The 25,372-nt window shown below is 26.5% G+C and overlaps 2 protein-coding genes across 3 annotated transcripts; both read left to right on the forward strand.

Annotated features, from left to right (window-relative positions):
• The first annotated feature begins 17 nt into the window (after positions 1 to 17).
• LOC114120407 (lysine-specific demethylase 6A) lies at positions 18 to 19,993 on the forward strand. 2 transcript variants are annotated; one of them, XM_027982290.2, is made up of 22 exons: positions 18 to 405; positions 4,895 to 4,961; positions 5,937 to 6,078; positions 6,807 to 6,918; positions 11,305 to 11,480; positions 11,542 to 11,670; positions 11,755 to 11,980; positions 12,295 to 12,395; positions 12,458 to 12,671; positions 12,746 to 12,980; positions 13,048 to 13,170; positions 13,253 to 13,586; positions 13,678 to 13,795; positions 15,097 to 15,326; positions 15,403 to 15,608; positions 16,140 to 16,247; positions 16,314 to 16,520; positions 16,596 to 16,732; positions 16,843 to 16,961; positions 17,027 to 17,237; positions 17,308 to 17,434; positions 17,581 to 19,993. In XM_027982290.2, the coding sequence occupies exons 1-22, from the start codon at positions 341 to 343 to the stop codon at positions 17,800 to 17,802; spliced, it is 3,609 nt and encodes a 1,202-aa protein (XP_027838091.2). In that variant the 5' UTR covers positions 18 to 340; the 3' UTR covers positions 17,803 to 19,993. The 2 variants fall into 2 exon arrangements, with proteins under 2 accessions (XP_027838091.2, XP_027838093.2); XM_027982292.2 differs by lacking the exons at positions 18 to 405; positions 4,895 to 4,961; positions 5,937 to 6,078; positions 6,807 to 6,918 and adding an exon at positions 9,047 to 9,655.
• A 2,749-nt stretch (positions 19,994 to 22,742) lies between these two features.
• On the forward strand, positions 22,743 to 24,739 carry LOC114120480 (uncharacterized). The gene is made up of 3 exons (XM_027982397.2): positions 22,743 to 23,328; positions 23,414 to 23,565; positions 24,359 to 24,739. Exons 1-3 carry the CDS (start codon positions 23,146 to 23,148, stop codon positions 24,639 to 24,641), a joined length of 618 nt encoding a protein of 205 aa, XP_027838198.1. The 5' UTR covers positions 22,743 to 23,145; the 3' UTR covers positions 24,642 to 24,739.
• The last annotated feature ends 633 nt before the right edge of the window (positions 24,740 to 25,372 follow it).

The following is a 25,372-nucleotide window of genomic DNA, read 5'->3' on the forward strand; positions in this document are numbered from 1 at the left end:
TTAAATCATGTTCTACTTTTTTTTATTTTCGAATTCGTCGTGTGTGCCGAGGTATCTCGTTCTGTAATTAACGATATATCTATATTTTTTAATGGGTCCGTGACCCATTAAATGTATAATATTGTCTTTTAATTCAATATGAATTACCATTCTCATTTGTTAATATAGTTTTGTGCAATTTTTATTTCTATTGTGTTATTTATTATTCGTCTGTTTTTAAAATAAAATTTTATTTATAATTCATAATATAATTTGTACTTAAATTATTGAATTGTTATTATACTTATACTTGTTCGGTCAATTGCATAGATATATTTATTTTATATTGTTTGTTGTTACTATGGAAGAATACGGGGAAATTAATTTAACTAATCAAGAGTTGCAAATGTTGTCAGATTTAGACAGGTAAAACTTCAGATTATATACATTATTTTAACTCATGTACAATAATCAAAAAAATATTACTAGGTACATTTTTTGTAAGTTATCCATTTAATTATTTAATTTAATGATTTTAAAATAGTAATGGAGACTATGAATAATTTTTATAAATTAATATTACACGATTAACAACAGTTTGTTTACTTTGTACTTAAAAAAAATATATATATTTATCATATTCTTATATTTCCAACATGTTTAAAATTCTGTGTAATAAAATTTATATTTGTAAAATGAAACTCTTGAGAGCATACTTGATATACCTACTTGTTGACTGTTGTTGTTGTAAATAAAATGTATAAAGAATAACAATAACATACTTATTTAATCATACAATTTGATTTTTAGAATAATTAAATTATTATTACACTTAGGTATATCACTTATACCTATTTATCCATTTATGTATTTATATTTATTGATATATCATTCATTTTTCAAGATGAAAATAGGTATAAACAGATTAACAAAAAGTATGTGATGTACAAAAACAGATACCTTAACAGATATAATAAATGTGGCTGCAGATTATTCTAGTTGGTACTTTTGATTAAAAAAAATATTATACTGTTATAACATTTATTATAAAGTAATATCTACTTTTATAAACTAGGAATAATTTTTTAAAAATACAATAATAATAAATTGGTGACGTAAGTGTTTTTCAATGCTCTCCAATGTTTACCAATACTACCTTCTATCCAAAAGAAGTAATCAGAGAAATAACAGTTAGGGTGACACTTGATTTTATCCTTAGATGTTAACATATTAAAATGTTTAAGCATAGGTATAACATGTTTTTTTTTTTTAAACATTAATATTTTTAATATGAAACATTGAATTTATTCTCTTGAGTAGTGTCAAAAAATAAATATAAAAATGTACGGTGAGCATAAGAAGCTTAGATTTTATACTTTCCATATTATGTTTATTTTACTTACTACCTATAACTACCATTTGTTGTCTGCATTGGTTTCAGTTGTGAGCTAAAATTGACTAATGTGTTATAGTTGCCATAGGGCATAGGGGTAGCCAAGGGGGTCGTTGGGAATGCCACTGCATACCCTGAAATCATAGATTAAATACACAAAAGTGTCATTGAAAAAAGTCTGGTTACGCTTATGATAGTTGCACTGGATCACTAAATTACTGTGCAAGAACAATATGTGATGTAACATGAAGTGTAGTGTCTGATTAATGATTATATTTAAAATTGTGTAACTATAGTAGAACCCCTCTAGTTTACCCTCGGCTAGTACGCCACTCCGGTTGATCCAACCATAGTATTATCGATAGTATTATTATTGAACAGTTTAAAAATATGTGAATTTGGATCAAACATTTATGTATATATATAATACTTCCATTCAAATTTTTTGTGTTACACTTATAATGTAGTAAAAATATATATTTAAATTTGTAAATTTGTATTAAATATATACATTTAATATATACCTACGTATGTAATTTAAAATAATTTAATAAATAAATTTGATAATATTTTTTCTTCAAATGCTTCTGTATATTCTGATAATCTAACCTTTTTCGTGTTCTGACTACACACCTCAGTTTCGAAGGTGACGGATTAAAGAGGTTCTACTTTATACCATTACCATAAAACCTTTTATATTGAATCTAGAACGGGTATGTAAAATTTGGGGTGAAATTCAAAGTATCAAGTGGGCCAAATATATTAAATAGTTTATTATGCAGGTCGTACCTACTTATAAATTTAACAAACAAAATAAATATATTTTGTACTAATTTTTCAATTTTATTCTTTATGTTTATAAACACAGCAGATAGGTACAACCAAATTAAAATGTTTAGGTAATAAAAATTAACACCAACTAATATTTTGATAAACAAAATTACCTAATTAATTATAAGATAGGTACCTATTAATTAAATTACAAAAAAAAAAATCATTAATAATTCTTTTTGGACAATATTTGACAATTCTTTTCTCCCATCAGCTTTTCAATTTGGAAGAAATATACTTATTACTTCCTGTAATAAACTTCCTTTTCATTCTTGTTTTCATTTAATATTACTTCCTGAATACTCACTTTCTAAATCGTTTAAAAAAATCAAAAATTGTCTTTGGTTCAAACTACAGAATCTTATAAAATTAAAACTTTTGTACATAACACCCTCTTGATGTTTAATACAATGTGTCTTATGATATTTATGTTTAAAATTTTCATTTGTTATTTTTTTTACAATCTTTACAAAACCAAGGCCAAACTGACAAAACCTTTATTTTTCCCGTTATAAAAAAAGCTTCATCTGTAGCCACAGACGGTAACTTAATCAAAGGTAAATTATATTTTATCAAGAGTTCAAAAATAGAAACGAATACATCTTCTCTTGTAACAATATTAAAGATAGGTTTAATTTTCAATAACTCTGAGCTGTGCCACTAATATTGGTATTTTCATCACAAGTGATGAATTGTATTTTCCACAAGTGAAAAATACTCAAAACTAGGTATTTTAATTTTTAATTTGATTTCTCAAATTGCATGCTAGTTCAGTTATTCCTCGAGTTGTTCTTTCAGCAACTGTATTTCATGTTCATAAAATGTTTTGAAAATATTAGATTTTCGGGATAAATAATTTTAACAGTTTAAATCAAACACATTTTTATAAAATCACTTCCAGTGAACAGTTTAAAATGTTTGGCAATTACATAACTCTGTCAACATGTAATTAACCTTTAGTTATTAACCTTTACTGTGGTATTTTAGTAAACATTATCTGTTGTTTTTTTATACCCTGATTTAAAAATAAATGAACTTTCAGTTTTTCTTGCTATAAAAAAATGAGCTGAGAGTGATGTGTTTGACATGCCTGATCTAGAAGATAGTTAATTCTCGATTTTGTCGCCTTATGTGTAAGTTGGTTTATCCTAAATGTAATTACAGTCTAACGACAAAACCGATTAAAAAAAAAAAAAAAAAAAAAAATGTAAATACATAGGTAATAAATAATTGTCATATTATATGAATATATAGGTAGAAAATAAATTCAATATAAATTTAAAAAAATAATAAGTATGTTGTATGTTTAAAAATATGTTCATTTCTTATTTAACTGTCTTTTCAATTATCCGTCAAGGCTCTGGTTAGGTTAGGGTCTGAGACTGGCAGTGAATTGAGGTTCTACCGGAACTGGAATTTGCTTCATCAAAATGGGCTAATGTATTTGCCTGTATGTAAATAATATATATTATATATTTTATGTACACAATTTGTTTATGATAATTATTTTTTAACTGACGAGTAATTTAAAAAATAATAAGTATGTTGTATGTTTAAAAATATGTTCATTTCTTATTTAACTGTCTTTTCAATTATCCGTCAAGGCTCTGGTTAGGTTAGGGTCTGAGACTGGCAGTGAATTGAGGTTCTACCGGAACTGGAATTTGCTTCATCAAAATGGGCTAATGTATTTGCCTGTATGTAAATAATATATATTATATATTTTATGTACACAATTTGTTTATGATAATTATTTTTTAACTGACGAGTAATTTAAAAATAATAAATCTCCTATTATCTTAAATATTTTTATATATTCATGAAATGTGTTGTTAAAATAATGATAAATCACTTCATCTTAAAATATATCTTGAGAAAATATTGCCTAGCAGAATAACTAATAATTACTAAAACTTTTTTTATGTTCCAATTTAAAAATTACCTTATAGTTCTTGGTAGATTTTTCTTATAATCAAAAGAACTTTTTTAAGTATACATTTGTAGATATTACTTTTCAAAAGTACCGATTTATATAATTAGCTATGTAATATAATATGTAAATGAACAGTGTTCAACTTTGTGTTTTATCTAATTATTTAACCTGATATTTTTCATTTAAGAAATATGTTAATGATCCGGTTTATGACATATTTTATTTACATTTATTTACAATTATGTTTTTAACTAAAAGTTTACTGACTTTAGATCTACTTTATAACATGTGAAGATAAGATTTTTATTGACTATTTGTTAGTTTTAATATACAAAATGATTCTTTAGAAGGTAAATATTTATATTTCCAAGAAATATTAATGTTTTTAAGATTATATCTTTTAAATAAAATATTATTCAGTGATGACTTTAAATTAAGTTTAAAAAAATCAAGAAAAAAATTAATTTAATTTTGCAAAAATGAGATTAACTATTCAAAGATTTACTATAGGATTTACTCTTATTTTGACTTTAATAATAGTAATATTAATATATAGTGTTTATGAGTATTATTTTGATTTGTGTAACTATTTTTATTCTACAGTCAATTATTATTATTTTTCTTATAGAATTAAATAGTGACATTGTACATTTATATATTGTTCTTACATTTAAGTCATTAAATTTTGAAAAAAATATTAAACTTACAATATACATATATTTTTATGTTTGCTGTATAATATGTATATTTTATTCTAGTCGAATGTATGGATTTTTGAAGTTAAATGATCCAAAAGAAGAAAAGAAAAAAACATTAGTTCTAAAAGTATGTATATTTTTTACATTAATAACACATGATTTGTACCTATTATAATGAATATTATCTTAAAAATTAAACAATTAAACAATCATCATGATTGTGACAGATTTTTTTTTTTGATATTTCATCTTCTTATATCTATTAGAAATAATTGGCTGTATTTAAACATTTATCATACTTTCTAAAAATAATTATATGTAATTATTTATAATTTATCTGTTTATTTAAAGTTTTAAAATTATAATTTTTATAGCTTTATAAATTTTGCTTCATGTTATTTAAAAGTAATCATAGGCCAAAGCAAAACGGTTAACTAGCATAGCCAAGTATGTGGTAGCACTTGAAGCATTTGCTGAGTGTTAAATAAGTTTACACCTAGAGACTATAGTGATTCGTCTACAGCATTTAGTTCTCAACAGAAATTTTTCTGTTCAATGACCCATTTTTTATACTCTAATAAATGTAATTTCTACAAATTTTTAAAAATATAATATATCTTAATTCTGACGCATTTTGATTGCAATTGTTATCTTGAACTAGGCAATAAAACAAATTTATAAATATGGATAATATGGATTTTCCCCTCTGTACACTCTATAATGATCTATAATGAATTGGTTTGTGACATAACCCCCCTTCATCTTCAACTGCCCCAGCTTATCACTCCAATGTAACCACCTATTATCCCTTTTCAACGCTTTCAGCATTCCTTTCAATACCAAATATATCCTCTCTTGCCAGCAAAAAACATCATTGATAACATATTATCTTTTTTTTAACCATACAGGCTTTTTAATTTAATTTCTTCTTGTCCTTTTTTGTTAATAATATATATATATATTACTCATATTTTGATCTTGCTTATTATTAAACTGTTGAAACTAATAGTATATATCTAAAAAGTTAAAAAAAAAAAAAGAAAGTATTTTATGAAATATAATTGTTTGAATTTATTTTAAATTATGTATTGGTTATCTCTAGGCAATAAAGTACCTTGAAAGGATGTTAATGCAAATGCAGAAAGAAAAAACAGAAGATGAATCCTCAAAAGCAATCAGCATTGATTCCAAAACTTATTGTAAACTAGGACATTTCCATTTATTGTTGGAAAACTATTCTAAAGGTATTTCATAATGTATAAATTATTCAATTATTATTTAAGAATAGGCTCTTTTAGTATATTTATAATACTATTATATTCTATTTATATTATTATTATTATGAGTTACATTCAATCAAAAACGTATAGTTCTTTATTATTAAGATTCACTATTAAAGATTGTAAAACTTTTCCCAAGGTAAAAACCTAAATAGATGTTATTCAAACTAAATTATTACTATAAGTAATTCTTCCTTTTTAGCTATATTAAATATTTCAATAAATAATGAATTAAATAAAAACATTGTATTACATCAGGGGTCTTTAAACTATGGTTCGCGACCCTCATAAAATGGTAAATACCTAAAATGTAAAATTATATTTTATATTAATCCCTATGTTAATTTACTTTTGACTCGCTAAAAGCATTTGATATTTTTTGTGGGCCTTGAATTAAAAAGTTTGGAGAGACCTGCATTACGTGGTGTAATACTTGTATCACTGATTTAATATTATATAGTTAAATAATAAATAATATTAATTATTAGTTTTATCATTGTTATTTAATGAGCTGAATAGTTTGTTATATTATTTAGTATTTACTAAAATCATTTTAGTTTTCCTGTTTACAATACTTGTTTTAAATAATAGTAATATTTATTTATTAATGGACACAAGTCCAATTTTTTAATTTATGTGATATATTTATATTACTTAAAAATATATACATTTATGATATTATTTTGTTTTAGCAATGTCTGCATACCACAAATATTACAATGATGCCGAAACTAATCATTGGAAAGATGCTAATTTTTTGTATGGTCTTGGTCTTGTATATTTTCATTTTAACTCATATCAATGGTAAGATTTATTATGGTAATTTACACATATTGTTATTTAATCATTTGTTTTCAATAGAGGATTTAAATCATTAATTATTTATATGTGTAAAAAATAACTTTTTAGATTTATAATATTTGATATTAAATCCTATTTTTTAGTTAAAAAAAAAATTTTATTTAACATCATTAATAGTAAAATTATAAAAAATCATACTTCTTACATTTCAAGACATATATTATTGATTATAATCTCTGTTATATACCAAAATGAAAATTTATTTTAATGTCTGTATGAAAATATTGATGATTTATGTCTGTTGGATATATTGACAATATATTGAGTGGGAAGAGGAGTGTTTTTAAATTTAAGAGTAATAATAAATAATCTTATTTCAAAAAATAATTAAAAACACAATTTAGAATTTAGATCCAAAATGGTTTCATAAAAACTTAAATATAGATTTTTTTTTAGAATTTTAAAAATACTAAATAATAACACCAATAGGTAACTAATTTTTACATTTATAACTAAGTTAGGTCATACATTTTACATAACCATCTATACTATAAAATACCTATTACTATTATTTACAAAATACTAGTAAATACACCTTAGGCAAGTATTACTATGTATGTTGACTACGTTGTAACGATGATATTGTATTATTATAATTATTAAATATAATTTATTATATATTGGTTGAGTAAAATTAACCAGTTCGTCCGTCAGTTTACTTGGATATATCTGAAACGTCAATACGTCATAACGATAATAATAATTAATAACTAATAAGAAATAAGTAGAGTGTAATAAAAACTATAATAATAAAGATAATTATAATCTTGATGATTTTTTAAAAAACGAGTATATGATCGCTGTAAAAGATCTGTCGGAAACTACACAGCCGTCGCTCCACTCTGAGCTGTGGTCGCGGGCCGCCAGCTGCGTACTCACTACTCACCAGTCTGCGTAGACGAGTCTAATATATTATAATATTACTTATAAGTCTGCCGGTCAGCGGTAGCTTGCCAGTTTGGAAACTGTTCGACTGGCCGACACTGAACCGAATGCAATTGTACACTACTTGCGCGTGCGCGATAATAACAATACCGCTCAGCGACGGACCGGACGGACGTGAGTTTGGCAACCACTGAAGTGTCTCACGCGCCGAGGACCGAGGTTAGCGTCCCACAGGTCAACGTTTAGAGCGTTTTCATGTACGCGCAGCGGTGTACGTGTTCATAGTCGCCTTCAAACGTACACCCGTAGGCCGTAGTAGGGATGCGCTGCCGCCGCCGCCGCCGCCTCTTCGGCATCCTTCTTCTCCTATAACCTCTTCGTCATTATGGTTTCCGCCCCACCCCCCGACCCGCTGCCGTCGTTTCCTCACAACCGTGGCCGCCCGCAATTCGCCTCGGCGGCGGGGCAGCCCTTCTCCCACTCGTTGTTTTTTTTTTTAATCCGTCTCTCTCGCACGCCCGTCTCCTCCCGCCGCGCATCCCTTCTCGCTCGCTCCACGTTCCCTCCCACCACCACCGCTGCTTCTATTCGGGGGGGAGACGCCCGACGCACGCACATTCATCCGAAAGACCCTCTTTTTTTTTCACACAACGACCGTCGACGACAATGTCCTCTACACCGCACGACCTGCAACTGTACATTTTACAACAATAATATTGTATATTATTTGGTTTTTTGAAAAAATCACATCTTTTTGCCACCTCCGTTTTATTTTCACTGTGCGGCCGTGCGGGTCGACTGTAGTTTAGTTTAATTGCTCGTTAGTTTTAGTCATCGCCGTTTGTTGTCCGATTCAAATGCCTTCGGTCGTTGTTTACTTATACCGATTGATAATTTCGCACGTAGCGTTCAGTGTTCATTAGTTCGTAAGCCGCCGCCGCTGCCGTTCCAGCTACAGTGTTCGACGTTCGTAGTGTTGTTCGTACGCCGTAACCCGTCCACACACGTCGTAGTGTCGTACACACATCCACACGCGCGCGCTCAAACATCACTCACACGCGCCGCGCTCCTCGCGCACACGCACGCACCGTCTCCTGTTATCTCAGGTAAACTTTGACACATGTATATGTTGTAGTACAATAGTATTATAATTACTACTGTATAGTTATGGTATTGTAAACACTTCCTGTCTTGTCTCCGACGACGACGACGAAGACGCACCCCGCGCTCAATAATCCGTCGGCGCGGTTACACCGATGACCGATCTACGATCGTACCGCCGCTAAGTGGTTATTTTGTTATTTTTTTTTTGTTTTTTTTTCACGCATTATTTTCCTCAAGATAATAAACATTACGCTATCATAGCCCCGCACCGCGCTCAGTATCGGCCGTGTCGCTCGCGGCTCGTAAACAAAACGCCAACGCGCCGCTGAACTGCCGTGTCTCACGTAGGCACTGGGCGCATTGGCCTTTTGCCGTCCTGCTGCCACCGTCGTCGCCGGCGGTCGTCGTCGTCGTGTAATTATGTAGTTTTAGTTGGTTTATTCGTTGTGCTGTATTATTATTAATATTTTGTTATTAAACGTGGCTCCGCTCCGCCGTCCGTTTTTGCAATCGTGCATAATTAGTGTAATTTATTACACCTATATCTACGTTCTACACAAGGGTCCACTTCGAAGTAGTGGTCTTCATCCACTGTTGGTTTCTTTCGTTCAAGCGTATCTTTGTCGTCGTCGTCTGTCGTCAGTTTGATATAAATACTTATCGCGTCTGTTGTATGATGTAATAATAATGGGTATGTCATAGAATTTTTTGGAGTTTAGTTGTCGATAATGATTAGGTATTTTGTGTCGCACTGTTCATTATACTTTATTGCAGTAGTGACATTTACCGTTTTTGCTGTTTTGGTCACAGCACAATCAACAGTGTTCATTGTAAAGATTTACATTTCATAATTATTCTCCATTTAAATATCTTATGGGTAATTTTTAAAATAACTTTTTAATCACTGACGTCTGGATTGTTAAAAAAAAAATGTTATCTAACATTAAATTGTTTACCTAAGCTATGTATTAGTATAATAATTGTATTTACGATGTCTTAAAAATAATTTAAATATATTTTATCTTGTTCAACTGAAATGTTTTATGAGTTTAGAAGATATGAATTTATATTTTGAGGACAAGTTTTGAATACCTATTATTTATTATGTATTAGAATCAAAGTTGTAACTATTGCATAGTTAGTCTTATATCTATTTATCTATCTATTTAGTTAAAACAATAAAAAATTTTATTCTTTCTAAATAGTTAGTCACAACAACATTGACTAGGTACCAATAGGTACCAATTAATAGTTATTATCGTGGTTATTATAGAACACATTTTAAATAATAGTTATATTTCTTTACTGAAAGTATTTGTGTTATCAACACTTTATCTTAATGATTGAGGCAACGTTTGTATTCATTTTTAGACAGTATGATTGTAAAATTAATAATATCTTTTATCTATTTAGACCAGTATCTACCTATTGTAATTTTTAAAAATATTTTATTTACCCATCGTAACATAAATATTGCAAATTTAAAAAATAAAGCAATAAGTATAGATAGATATTGATGAATTTATATTATTACATAATATTTGTTGTATTAAATTATTTATGGAATGATTAAGTAAAAATAAATATCAGTAATTGTACACATTTTTTTATTCAAATGTTTTAAATTTTATAGACAGATGACGGTAGAAAACAAATAGCTTTCAATTGTTAAATTCTACTATAAAACTGTATACTTTACTTACCTAGATACTTGACAAATTCTATATTAATCCTATCTTAGAAAAATGCTATTATAGTCAAAATTATATTTTTAGCAATCAGACGGGGAAATTATTTTATGTCTAATAACCACTTTGTATAAAGTAAAATTATTTACTAAAATATTAAAACTAAATTATTTGTCAAAAATATTTAGGATTACTTTTAAATTAAATCTCAATTTTTTAGTTATTATAATATTTTGAATATATCAATAAATCAATAATCTTTGTAGGTATAATAAGCATAATTGTTGTTAATTGAATCATTTAATGTAAGTTTAGATATAAATTATATGAGACATTCTTTTGTCAAATTTTAATTATCTAGATAAAAATTATTTATGCTTTCGTTTAATAACTGTTAAGATAATTTGAAACAAAAAAATAATGATGATAATAATAATAATCCAACATTGCATTTAGTTGTTGTACATCCTGCCAATCTGGCATTTTGTCAAAATCATCAAATATCACTATAATTACTGTATATCCTATTGGCTATTTTAAAGTTATTTAAGCTCCTGGTATGATGAAATAATGAATTTGTATTAAAATTTCAATTTTTTAAATAAATCTAGTGTATTATATTGTTGAATAAAGTTAATTAATTGATTTTCAGGTCTATTCAGTTTTTTCAAAAATTATTGTATATTGATCCAAATTACCAACGAGCCAATGAAGTACATCTTAGATTGGGTTTGATGTACAAAGTGTTTAATGAGTGGGAAACAGCATTAAAACATTTAAAACATGCTTATTCAGATGTTAGCTTAAGCACCTTTTCAAAACTTGAAAGTAAGATTTTCATTATTTTCAAAGTTGTTTTTTACCTTTATTTATTTATTTTTATTTTTAGTAAGCTTCCATATAGCACACTTGTATGAAGTACAAGGGAAATACAAGTTAGCCAAAGATCATTATGAACAACTCTTAAATGATTCAAAAATTACTGTTCACCTACGTGCCGATATTTGTAGACAGTTAGGTTAGTATATTACATATTAGATACTAAAAATTGTTTTATTGGGTATTGAATAAATTTAATGTTTTTATAAAAATATCTCCATAGGATGGATGTACCACAGTTGTGAATGTCTAGGGGATAAAAATCACCGTGAAACAGTTGCTATTCAATATTTACAAAAATCTATTGAAGCTGATAACAAATCAGGACAGTCTCTTTATTTATTAGGACGTTGTTATGCAAGTGTTGGAAAAGTTCATGATGCATTTATAGCATATCGCAATTCTGTTGAAAAATCTGAAGGAAATGCAGACACGTGGTGTTCCATTGGGTAAATTAACTTTTATTCTATGTATAACGTATTATATTTCTTTTATTATTTATTAAATTATATTTTTGAAAAATTAAGACCTTTAAAACAAATTGGTTTACCTAATTACATATTAAAATATTAACAATCATTACATTAATAAAATAGGGTTTGTAATGTATGATTTACTTAACTGTACCTAATCAATATTTTTTTTAAATATAATATTTTCTTGAATAAACTTGTTAAAAACATATCTACACATTGTATTATAATCAAGTTATTATTTAACTTTTCATTGATAGTAATTTACTTTTTATTATTTAATATTATAGAGTACTCTACCAACAACAGAACCAGCCTATGGATGCATTGCAAGCATATATATGTGCAGTGCAATTAGATAAAGGCCATAGTGCAGCTTGGACCAATCTTGGTATGTCCATTTCACATGATCACACTGCGATTAAAGTATTTTAATTTCCATTTTTGTTTCAGGTATATTATATGAAAGTTGTAACCAACCAAAAGACGCTCTTGCTTGTTATGTTAATGCAACAAAAGGTAATGCAGTAGTAAGTGAAACTTTGATAAAAACGACCTTAAATGTTCCAGCATCTGCAATATCGAACATGAATCCTAATCTTGGTCAACGTATTAAATTTTTACAAACTCATTTATGCAATGCACCAATGCCTAGTATTACTAGCAAGTAAGTTTAAGTTTTATGCTTGTATTCTGATGAACTTTGTTTATTTGTATTAATATTTTTTATGCATGTTTTAGGCGACGACAATTACCTTCAATCGAAGAAGCTTGGAATTTACCAATTTCAGCAGAAATGTCTTCAAGACAACAACAACAACAGCAGCAGCAGCAACAACAACAACAACAACAAAAGACTGCACAAACTCCATATCAAAAATCTCAGGAAATGGTTGCTACACCCCATGGTCAACCTCCTCCTTATAATTCAACTAAACCAGATAACCCGTTGGAAAATAACATCAAACGAATCAAAGTAAATGTTTGTTTCTTAATAAATTATTTCTTATTTCAAATTAAATAAAAAAAAATTAAACTTTTAGGTTGAGCCTCAAACTGGTAGTAACAGTAATCCTCCTCAACCTGCATTTTATTTAAATAGTCAGCAAATTCAGACAATGAATGTCCTTCAACAAAATTCTCATAATTTATCACATCAACAACAAGTATATAACCAATATTATTTAGATATATTTTGTTGATTTTACACTAATGTATATCTTACTTATTGCATTTAAATTTATCTAGGCTTTGCTACAACAGCTGCAAAATAACTATCGTATGATGCAACAGCATCAGCAGCAATTGCGATTAAAACAACAAAGTAGCCCTAGTCAACAAGGACAATATCAAAACCCTCCTACTGTGATAAAACAGTTCTCTGACCAAAGCCGTGGAGATTCAAAATCCAATGATTTAATTGATGGTTCAAGTGAAAATCAAGAATTGGATAGAGAATTGCAAGCTCTCCTATCCCATAAGGAATTAACTACTTCATTAGCTGAAGATTTGCTCAAACAATTTGGTTCATCAGAAGAATTAAGTATTAAAAATGAAACTAACACCACTACATCACCCCAAGGTACAACAATTTAAAATTAAATAGTTATATTTTGTCTATACTCGAATAAAATAAATTCAATTTAAAATCAAATTTTATTTGAATATTTTAGAAGTTAAAACCACACAACAGCCTACAACTGAAAAGGTAGTTAGGTATCAAGATTCAAGTTCATCAGACACTGATTATTCTTTGGACTTAACTGCTGAGGAGGTTTTAGAAATTGCGCAGTAAGTAATTATTTAAAACCAAATTTATTTTAAAATTCAGCATAAAATGATTTTACTTTTGTTGTATAAAATCATAAATAATTAATAGATAGGTTGTTAAGTTATAATAGCATAATATTAAAGGAATTTTATAATTTAATCTATACAATGAATTTATTATGTTCAATTATTATTTTGATACAGAAAGGAAGTAGCAATAACTATCTTTTTTAATTATTGTGATTTCTACATTTTCAATGTTCATAATTCGCTTTAAAATTAAAATATAAAACAAACCTACTATCTCATTAGATAAATATATGATAATAATGAAATTCGCTGTAATATTAGGGAGTTAAAAGGATTTTTCAGAACATACAATTTCCTATGCTATAATATGTTTATTAGATGGTAATAATGCATGTGGGTATAGCTTATTCTTTACATTTAATTATATGTAATTTGTATGTTGGGATATCAATTATTTTTTAATTTCTTTATAATGGTATGAAGTCCATACTACTAACCTAACTTAACTTTTAATAATTAAATTTAAAAAATATTGAAATCTAATTAAAAATAATTAATTTAATAATGACAAAAGGGAAGAATGAAAGTTAAATTGTATTATAATTATGTAATTTCTTTAATATATGTGAGATAAATCTAAGAAGAAACCTTATTTAACCTAACTTAAAGAGAAAATACATCCATTTTAAATTTGGCTAACAGGTGATTTTATGTTCTTTGTGTTCACTTATCACCTGCACTTCTTTGTTTTTAAACACCTGACTATATAATATTTTTTATCTTAGTTAGTTACTATATAAATTGTATTATAGTTTTCAATTTTGTAATTGTATTAAAGGTTGTTAAAAAACTGAGTTTCTGTTTGTAACCAGTCTGGTGAAATATTCGTTTTTCATTTATCAACACTACATACCAAAAGCTTAACAACCTATTTACACTTCAATGTTATTATTTGGTCCTATAATATCTGTATAACACTAGTCTCGAGTTTTATGGTTTTATTAAAAATCCTTGATTTTGTATTTCATAGTAAACATACTTTTTTTTCAATTAGACTTAATGTATGTCATGCTAGAAATAAACTAAGGATACATAATTGGCTAGTTGTAAACTGATATTAAGTCCTATTAAAATTTGTTTTAATGTATTTATTTTATTTTTTTATGGATAAATTAATATACTATAATCAGATAAATGACTTAAAATTAAAATTAAATACATTAATAATTACAATATAAATTCTATCTTAACTTGGAGTATGTTTATTTGTTAATTTATACTTAAATATTTAGGAAAGAAACAGGACCTGGTATGTGGAATAGAAATGTATTGAGTCCAAATGGGCCACCACCCACACCTCCAGAACCTCCTCCTCAACAATTAACACGTGAACAATTACTACCATCTACTCCATCAGTTATGCTTGAAAATAAAAAAGATGCATTTAGTCCAAGATTGCAAGAATTTTGTTTAAAAAATCCTATTGCTGTTGTTCGATGCTTAGCTGGTGCCCTAAAATTAGGTAAATAAATATTGACATTAGCCTAGTGTATAAATGTAAGTATTATTATTTAAATGCATTTATTTATTGTTTTTAGATCTGGGATTATTTTCAACTCGGACATTAGTAGAAACTAATCCAGATCATTCAGTTGAAGTTCGAACACAAGTTATGCAAAGCAGTGATGATAACTGGGATGTTAAACAAAATCGAAGAGGGTGGGCTTGTATTAGTCACCGATCACATACAACCATTGCTAAGTATGCTCAATACCAAGCTTCCAGTTTTCATGAATCAATAAGAGTTAGTATTTTTTAATGGTTATCTATTAATTTTTTAAAAAAAAATATTATTTATTTACTTCAACTTGTGTGATTAGTATACATTAGTATTTATTCATTATATCATGAGGGATTAACATTTTTTTGAAACAACTCAAAGCCACTGTTTTTTTTTTTTTATTATTTTTTACTTTATGGAATGATAATATATGTTTTATAGTTTAAAATAAAACATTTTCTAGGTATTTCATCTTTTATAAATTATAATACATGTAAATATTTTTTTACAATTTAAATTGAATGAACCCACGTAAACATTCAAATAAATTGATAATTTTAAATTGTTTAAGCTCAGATAATTTTGTATTACTGCAAAATGGTCTTTTAATGTTTTAATAAATCTATGGTCTTAATATTTACACTAAAAAATTTGAATTTAATGTAATGAGTCATATTGCAATGATAAAAAGAAATAAATCTTTTTTTGATAAAATTATGTGAACTGTTAGTTATTATTTGTAATTATCTTAATTTATATTTAACATACATTTAGGATGAAAAAGATGGTATACCAAGTGTTCATTCAGTTCCTAATTCAAATTTATCTGACTCTGATTCTAAAGACTCAATAACGATGGAAAAAAAACGAAAAAAGAATATTGTAAGTTGCTTATTATAGTAAAATTTATAGGTAGCATCTATTTAACAATAATTTTTAACTTTAAAGAATTTACCTGGTGTGAAACCTCCTGCTGGTAGTAAAATGCTCAAGTTTGGAACCAATGTGGATTTGTCTGATGAGAAAAAATGGCGTCCACAACTTCAAGAACTTACTAAGCTACCAGCATTTGCACGAGTTGTCTCTGCTGCAAATATGCTTTCACATGTTGGACATTCAATATTAGGCATGAATACTGTTCAGTTGTACATGAAAGTAAGAATTAATTATAATTGTGCTTAAAAAGTTAAAAATATTTTAAATTAATTATATTTTTTCATTTTTAAAAAGGTTCCTGGTAGCCGAACACCTGGTCACCAAGAGAATAACAATTTTTGCTCGATTAATATTAATATTGGTCCTGGTGATTGTGAATGGTTTGCTGCGCCTGATGCTTACTGGGGTGTCATTAATAATCTTTGTGAAAAGTAAGTTTAACTAATAATAAATAATAATTAACTTATAATGTATTACTTAATAAAATCAACATTTTTATTAAATAACTTAATAAATATAAATTATTATTATTTTACTAAAGGTATGGCTTAAATTACTTACATGGATCTTGGTGGCCACTGGTTGAAGATTTACTTGCAGCAAACGTCCCTTTGTATAGATTTTTACAAAGACCTGGTGACATGGTTTGGGTAAATTCAGGTAATATTGATTAAATGAATTATTGCGTTTAGTTACATTTCTAATATATATATATATATTATTAGGTTGTGTTCATTGGGTCCAGGCTGTTGGTTGGTGTAATAATATTGCATGGAATGTAGGTCCTCTAACAGCTAGACAATATCATCTTGCTATAGAACGCTATGAGTGGAATAAACTGCAAAGTTATAAAAGCATTGTACCAATGATTCATTTAAGTTGGAATTTGGCAAGGAATATAAAAGTATCAGACCCAAGACTATATGATCTTGTTAAGTAAGTTGTTATATCATGATTTTACTAATAACATGTTATTAAAAGATAACAAATGTTTTTGTTTATATAGAATGTGCTTAATGTGTTCTTTACGTCAATGTGGTATAACCTTGGAATTTATAAAAGTTAAAAAAATTCAAACTCGTTTTCATGGAAGAGGCAAAAATGAAGCTTCACATTATTGTCATGACTGTGATGTAAGTTACTTTTATTTGCCCTATTTATGTTAACTGCTATATATATTTTGTATGTGCATTTAATGATAAATGAAACTGTTAAATTATGCTTATTAAAAATGTCTATGTTTTTAATAATTTTAAATAATACTTTTATTTGTTTATAGGTGGAAGTATTCAACATTCTTTTAATTCGCGAACAAGAGAAAAAACATTGTGTTTATTGTGTTATTTGTGCGAAGAAACAATCTCCAAATTTAGAAGGATTTGTCTGTCTAGAAGAGTATAAAATGTCTGAACTAATAGAAATTTACAACAGTTTTGTATTACATTGTCATACTACACCTGTACTGCCACCTAGTAATAATACTGTAGCGCAATCAACGTAAGTTACTGCGATAAAAAAAAAATGTTTTTCTTCATTAATATGTAATATATACATATTACATATATGTATGTATATATGTTATATAAGTGTGTGTATATTTATGTATACAAGTAGTTCAAGTATTTGAATGTATAAGTATTTTACATAATTTCTTAAAAAAATATTTTCTACAAAACATTAATTTTGAAAATGGTTACATTGAAATTATTGTAATAAAACAAAAACAAAGTTTTGGATTATTATTATAATTTTATTGATGAACACCAATGATTCTCAACTGAGAAATATATTGTCATTAAATATATTTTTTGAACCGTTTATTATAAGTCATATTAAGATAACAAGTTTAAACATCACAGCAGCTTACATGTATGTAATTAATAAAATGTAAATTATCTGACTTGTGATTTATATGTATGCAACAAATATATGTATCATATGATACATAAAATACATAAAAGACCAATTATACAATTGGTTTATGAATCTAATGTGTATACATTTCCTTTATCTGATAAATGTTTTCACTTTTTTTTACATTTTTATACATAATTTAAATCTACATATATTTTTAAAATTGTAGATTTTTAAAGCTTTAACACTCCAAAAAATTGCTTAACATAACATTTTTATAGTAAACGGTTCTTGAGTATCATATTGGTTTCATGAATGATTTTTACATGCAATTGTCTATTGTGGTAAATTTTGAATTTAAGTTTATGGCAGCTCATTGCACACATGTGTTCACGTAAATTGTACAAAATTTAAAGGACTGTTAATGCCATTTTTAGTAAATGCATAATAACTTTAAGAAACAAGTAGAAAAATATTGTATATATTTTGTAAATTTAAATTCGGTTGTAATAGATACACACCTTTCTAGAATTTTTCAGATCTCAACATTTTTTTTTACCGAAATATTCTATAACAAAATATTTTTATACTGAAAAATCAAATTATTGTTTTATTTTTATCTGATTATTTTTTTTCTATGCCTTTATTCTGAAATTACTTTTTCAAAGTACAAAATTGTATGTTTTATTTTTTATTTTTAACACTATACAGTCATAAAGATAATTAATTTTGATTTATTATCTTCATCATCATTAGTTATTACTTATACAGTAGTACAAAACAATGAGCCTTATATTTTAAAGCTGAAGTCACATACATATTATGAGGTCCAAAAAACATTATATGTATACCATTGTATTTTTTAAAAAATAGTTTTTGATAAGCTACTGTTTTTAAGGAAATTTTATTTGATGACTATATTTATAATAGGTTTATAAACCTATTTGAGTATTAGGTTAAAATATTTAAAATAATATTTCTATGTAAAATTGTATTTTATCTTGATTCTTCTTCTCTAAATTTAAATAATTCAATTAAAAATTCAAAAATAATATATATTAAGTAAAATGTATGGTCCATTTCCTCCTTATTTATAAATATATTTATGATTTTTTTTCAATATATTAATTATACTATTTTCATCTGGTCAATTTTTGGGTTCCTTGTTTAATTTTGGACATTAATTTCGTTTTTTGAATTAATTTAAAACTATTATTGTGTTAATTAGTATTTTTTTTTTCAAATTTAGTCAAAAATGTGTTTAGTTCAATTTGATAGTAATTTAATTTTTTAGCTACATTTGAGTAAAACAACGTATCACTGCCATAAACTAAGACGAGATTTCTCGTCCATGTCACCTAGTACTGATTTTAGCTATGCATTTTTTTTTTTGTGAACAACATGAATGTTGTATTTTAAATGTGTTCAATAGTTTTACATATTCAAATATATTTTATTTATATGTTAATAAAAAATTCTTTGACTTCATTAAATAAGTAATAGTTTTTAATTTTTAGTTTGATTATAAATGTATTGTATTTTAAAAACATTTATTTAGATTTAAGTTACAGTTTCAATTTTTTTTTTAGTTATGGAAAAGAACATTATTCTTTATTATGTATTTTTCCTTTATAAGCTTAGAAAAATATTAAAAACCTAACCTGGTGTTAAGTAGCGAATTATTGTAATATTTAAATCGTATTTTCAGCTGTCAAAAGCCGACCTGTATTCATTGTATAAAATAGTTGATCTCATGATTATTTTATTTTTCAAATGATAAAATTATATTATAAAATATTGTAATAAAGCTTTAAACAATAGTATAACTTTTGTCTAAATCCATTGTTTTTTTATTTACCTTGTTAGTTTTAAAAAATCTTGAACAATAAATCTTAAGTTAATCTATTCATTACATTTACTAATAATTTATATTGAAAATGCTTAAATTTTAATTTTGCATCATCAAACAGTTAATGTTTCCCTATTCAGTAAATATTTCTCAATTGAGTACATTATTGTGTTCTTTAGTCATATATTATATTTTAACTACAATCAGTGGTGCCAAACCTTTTTTCAATCAGTGGAGTAAACTTTTTGGGTACCTACCCACATTATAATAGTATGTATTCGCATGAGTTTAGTTCCTTAATTTTTGTGGGTTATTTGTCAACATATTATTTAATCCATATTTTTAAACTCAGTTTAAAATAAAATCAAAAACCAATGAATATAACTATTATTGTTATTTATATGATTATATATTAATGTTTTGCTACAGTTGTATATTGGCGAGAGATAAGTTTTAAGCCTACAGTTGTTCACAGAAGTCGACCTATGTACTGAGTATTAAAAAATAATTATAGAATAAATTTAATTTAATATTATATAAATTCATTTATTCTGTGGATTTATGATTATTGTCAACAGGGATAGATAATAGATAGATAATATTATGTTATATTAAATACATGGGCTGATTTGTTTTGAGGTCTGGGGGAAGAGTTGAATGAGTAGACTGTAAATTTGAGTTAAAATAACGGGTGACCTAAACTAAAGTTTGACAAGTATTAAACAAGTTCAAGCAATAAATTCTGATAGTACCTTCGGTATTGGCTCGTTAAGAGGATGTCGCACATCATACTTGCATGAATTGTATCCGTCTTCATTTACAACATTACAAATTGTCGTCCAGCAGAATCTGAACCAGTTATTAGCTATTACGTAGTATATTTGGCTCTGGTTTTTTACAACACAAATTCCTACCTATTTCATACAAACTTATGACCAATGGTATAATTAGTGGTGAGGGGGATTAACCCGTTCCCCCCAACCACCACCTTCCAAAATTTCTCTTATTTTGTAAGATATGTTAATATCTATTTTATTATAATGAAAATATATAAGTATTTTTATTGCTAACGCCACTGCTTATGACTGCCTCAAAAGAGGATGTATGGTTAAAATGTGTTGGTATTTGGTGCACAACAAGTAAATTTTAAAAATTATATTAAAAAAACATTTATTATTGTGAATTAAATTTTAGTGTAAAAAATCATAGGTACTTAGGCAAAAATTTTTTTTGTGTAATTCAGGGGTCTCTAAACTAGGGCCCGCCAATTTATTTGTGTTTTGAAAATAATATATTAGTTTTCATTGTTTTTGATTTATTTAATTTATTAATTTTTTTCTTCATTTAATTTATTCACATTAATATACAGGGTGTCCCACGGAGATCTGACAAATGAAATAACTTTTATTCTGATTAATATTTTTAGAAAATTTCTTTTAAGTATAATTCATAGACAATTGCACTACATTTTTAGTATACATTTTTTATTTTTTATTTTTTAATACTGAAAATAAAAAATTTAAAAATTGATAAAAAATTTTTCCAGAATATTCAAAATAGCCAATTTGTAAATCTGATTTTCAGAAAAATTTATATGGTAAAAACATTTATTTAAGTCAAGTGGCTGATTTTTTACAATTTTTTTAAATATCAATAATCTTGTTAAGTAACATACGCGGGCGCCTATGGGTATCATTGTATTGTTATTTCATTTGTCAGATCTCCGTGGGACACCCTGTATTATGGTCATACTTATGTATTTATACTAACTAATAATAGAAAACATTTTTTAAAATAAATCTGATCTATTATTTATTTTTCAATTTCATTAACTTTTTATTTCTTAAAAATGTTGGAGTGCGATGAAAAAGCGTATCTTAGATTTGGCTCACCAAGGTTGAAAACCGCTGAATTAATAAGTACAAACGTGTTATTTCATTCGATATTAACTCGCCATTGATGTTTCTAATGAGCTCCTGTTTTTTTTCTATTTAGTTGTGTTAACATTACTTCGAGCTTTAATTTAATTTTTACTTTTTCTACGGGAACTGTTTCGAGATGCATCGATTTACCTATCATAGAACTTGAAGATATGAATATTTTATAGGGCGTGTTTATGAATACTAGAGTACTCTAATGTCCATGGGCCTGATATAGGCTTTAATTATTGATATTTTCATTTTAAAGCTAGTTTTAGGCTTGTGGCTGTGTAAAATGTAAAATAAGTTTATATATATATTTATATAGTATAAGTTTATAAGTTTGTCTTAGATATTATTATTACTTTTAAGTTTTATAATAAGTTAACTAACTCTAGTATTAAAGCTAATAACATCTAATTGATTATTCTGAACGTAAATTTGCAATATATTCATGTACACAAATACTACTACAAACTGATTAGTAGGTAGCCACGATTTACCTATTACCTTATAAGTTAGACTAGGGTAGTAGCACAGAAGAATAGTATAGAAAGGTACGTTCGAATATGATTAGTCGGAGTTGAGTACGTTATATAATATATAGAGTAGAGTACAGTAGAGTAAATATTATTTACTCAATGGAGTAAACTCTATTGTTAGCAGTGGAGTTAAAACAACCTACCTATTATTAGAATTATTAGATAGTATAAACATATTAGATTATTTTATGATCATAGTTAATATTATATTTTATATTATCAATGTTTATGATTAATGTGTTATCTAAATCGGTGTTATCTGTATTGATAACAATATTATTGTACTCGTCGAATGACTGAATCTTAAAGGGATTTAAACGGTGATTGATGAGTAATGTGTTTATTTTTTAAGCGTTAATATAATTGCATAAATGTTAATACAACAATAACTAATAAACTTAAAAACTGAGATAAGTTACCAAATACCAGTGACAAGCCACGTCTGGACTCTTGAACTATACTTACTACTACAGCCATTCCAGAATAATTTCGATCATATTCTTATTATTCTATGGTAACGATGTAGATTGCGAGCACGTCTAATCATTAACTATAAAAGTTAAATTTGTTCATAACTCGGAACAGTCTAAGAGATTACATTTTACTCGCCAGTAAGTTTATATACGGGTTTTTTCCGATACCTTAGTTGAAATAATGTCATTAGTCAATGTAACTTCATAATGTCTAATTTAAAACTGGAACTCGATGAGTATCTTAATAAAAATCAAAAAAATAGAGCCCATAATGGGCACCACGTACATATTCCCAAAGTGTTTAAAAAACTCCTTAACAGCGAATCGGGAGAACAAACAGAAAACCTGTTGGATTCAACAAAGACGACTTATTTTAATTTTCCACAAATGGTAAGATACAATTTTATTGAATTACATTTAAATTTTAATTATTACCTTCGTGAATATTTACATTTACTGTAATTTGATTTTACAGAGTAAAACCCAAAGAATATTGGGATTTGTAGTTTGTGTGTCAATCAGTTGTTTGATGTTCTCTTTATCAGCATTATACTTGCCAGTACTTCTATTAAAAGCTAGGAAGTTTGCAATTTTATATGCTTTTGGAAGTATTTTTGCTTTTGCCAGGTAATCTATGATGCTTATTGTTTTTTAATAACAATTTTTTTTTTTTTTTAATTGTTTTAGATATCTTAATAACAATGTCTATTGTCTGTATATTAATTGATTTGTCATAGGGATTTACAATTAATATTTACTTTGTAGTTAATTATAATTCATTAAATAGTGACTTGTATAATCTATTTATACAATTAGTTTAGAATAAGGGTTTCTAAACTTGTTTAATAGTATACCAAATTAAGGAAGATATATTTTGAGATCATGGAATTATTATTTGGGATGAAATTGAGATTTAATGAAATTGAAAAGAGGGAGAAAATTGTTTTATTACAATGATGCCATTTTATTATTTTCCAAAAGAAAAAATCAATTTTTTTTTAATTATTATGTTTTTTGACTAATATTCTAATGATATCTAACAACTCAAACTTTATATAACTAAGATATATCTTTGAGTTCAAAATTAAAATATTGTTCAGGTTAGTGGAGATTGGTTCAAAAAGCTTGATAAGTCAGGAAAAATAGAAAATAGTAAAAACAAATAAAATAATGTAACAACTTTTAAATAATAGGTACTTAAAACTAAATTATTTCAAGATTATAGAATAGGAGAATTTCTTAAAAAGTTATTTTGTTATTTTTATTTAACCAATTTGTATTTTTATACTAACTTTTAAAATTTTAGTATGACATCTTGTGTTCTTTGTGTATTGTATTTTTGTGAAATATACACATGCTAATAACATAAATTAAACAAATTAATAAATTCATAAATATTTAATTTTTTTTTTAACTTTAGTGTATCATTTTTGACGGGTCCATTGAATCACTTCAAGTATATGACGTCTAAAGAGAAGCTTCCTTTCATGTTTGGCTACATTTCAACTCTTTTGAGTACTTTGTATTTTTCATTGTGGATGAAGAGTACTCCATTCACTTTACTATCATTGACCATTCATTTGATACTTATTTTTTGGTTTTTATTAAACTCCATACCATTTGGTCAAAAAGGTTTATCATTTTTTGGACGTTTATGTTCATCTATGGTAAAAAGTAAAGTGTCAAATTCATTACCTGTTTAAAAATATTTTACCTATTATTATTTATTGTTATTATTGTGATTTATTTGTAATAGCATATTGTTGTTTTTCAATTAAACTGTTTTTTTTATAATTACTAAGTTATATTCAATTTTTTTTTTATTATTATATGAAAGAAAGTGTTATTATAATACAAATTATTACTAGTAGTTCGGTTTGTGAAGTCTAAATTTTTTTGTTTAAGTATATCTGTCAAGAAAATAGAAATTGTCATTTGTTTTTTAGTTTTTCAGTTTAACTTTGCAGAGATAAATGCAGGTGGGATTTTTAATATATTAATTTTAAAATACATTGATTTAAAAAATAGATCAAGTGTAAACATTCTGTATTAAAATAATTATGATTGTTATAGACAAATATGTGGAAAATGTTGTATAAATCTTGGTTTATTCTTAAAAACTCATGTCTATCTACGTCAGAAACCCGGTAAACAAATATAAAACTTGATAAATTTATAAATCTTTAGTTGATGGCTATAATCATCATTCTAATGATGGTTTGAAATAAACATTTTACACATATAGGCACAATTATAAACTTTAAGTCAGGCTTATTAGAGACAGAAAAGATAGGGAGGTCAAGGTATACCCCTCCCCCAAAGTTACTCCTGTCCAAATTTTGAAAATTTAATACGAGATTCCTTATATGTATATACTTCGTATACTATAACCAAAAAGTATACATATAATTAGGACGCAATCAATTATTTTTTA

This window comes from Aphis gossypii, chromosome 2 (genome assembly GCF_020184175.1).
Source record: "Aphis gossypii isolate Hap1 chromosome 2, ASM2018417v2, whole genome shotgun sequence".
NCBI classification, from domain to species: Eukaryota; Metazoa; Arthropoda; class Insecta; order Hemiptera; family Aphididae; genus Aphis; species Aphis gossypii.

What these genes read in the sequence shown, in the direction of transcription:
- LOC114120407 (XM_027982290.2), top strand. Translation starts at nt 341, where the DNA reads ATGGAAGAATACGGGGAAATTAATTTAACTAATCAAGAGTTGCAAATG. An exon ending in ATAACATCAAACGAATCAAA is followed by an intron (nt 12,981 to 13,047) that starts GTAAATGTTTGT and finishes TTAAACTTTTAG; the next exon opens with GTTGAGCCTCAAACTGGTAG. An exon ending in CATGGTTTGGGTAAATTCAG is followed by an intron (nt 16,962 to 17,026) that starts GTAATATTGATT and finishes ATATATTATTAG; the next exon opens with GTTGTGTTCATTGGGTCCAG.
- LOC114120480 (XM_027982397.2), top strand. Translation starts at nt 23,146, where the DNA reads ATGTCTAATTTAAAACTGGAACTCGATGAGTATCTTAATAAAAATCAA. An exon ending in ATTTTAATTTTCCACAAATG is followed by an intron (nt 23,329 to 23,413) that starts GTAAGATACAAT and finishes TTGATTTTACAG; the next exon opens with AGTAAAACCCAAAGAATATT. An exon ending in AGTATTTTTGCTTTTGCCAG is followed by an intron (nt 23,566 to 24,358) that starts GTAATCTATGAT and finishes TTTTAACTTTAG; the next exon opens with TGTATCATTTTTGACGGGTC.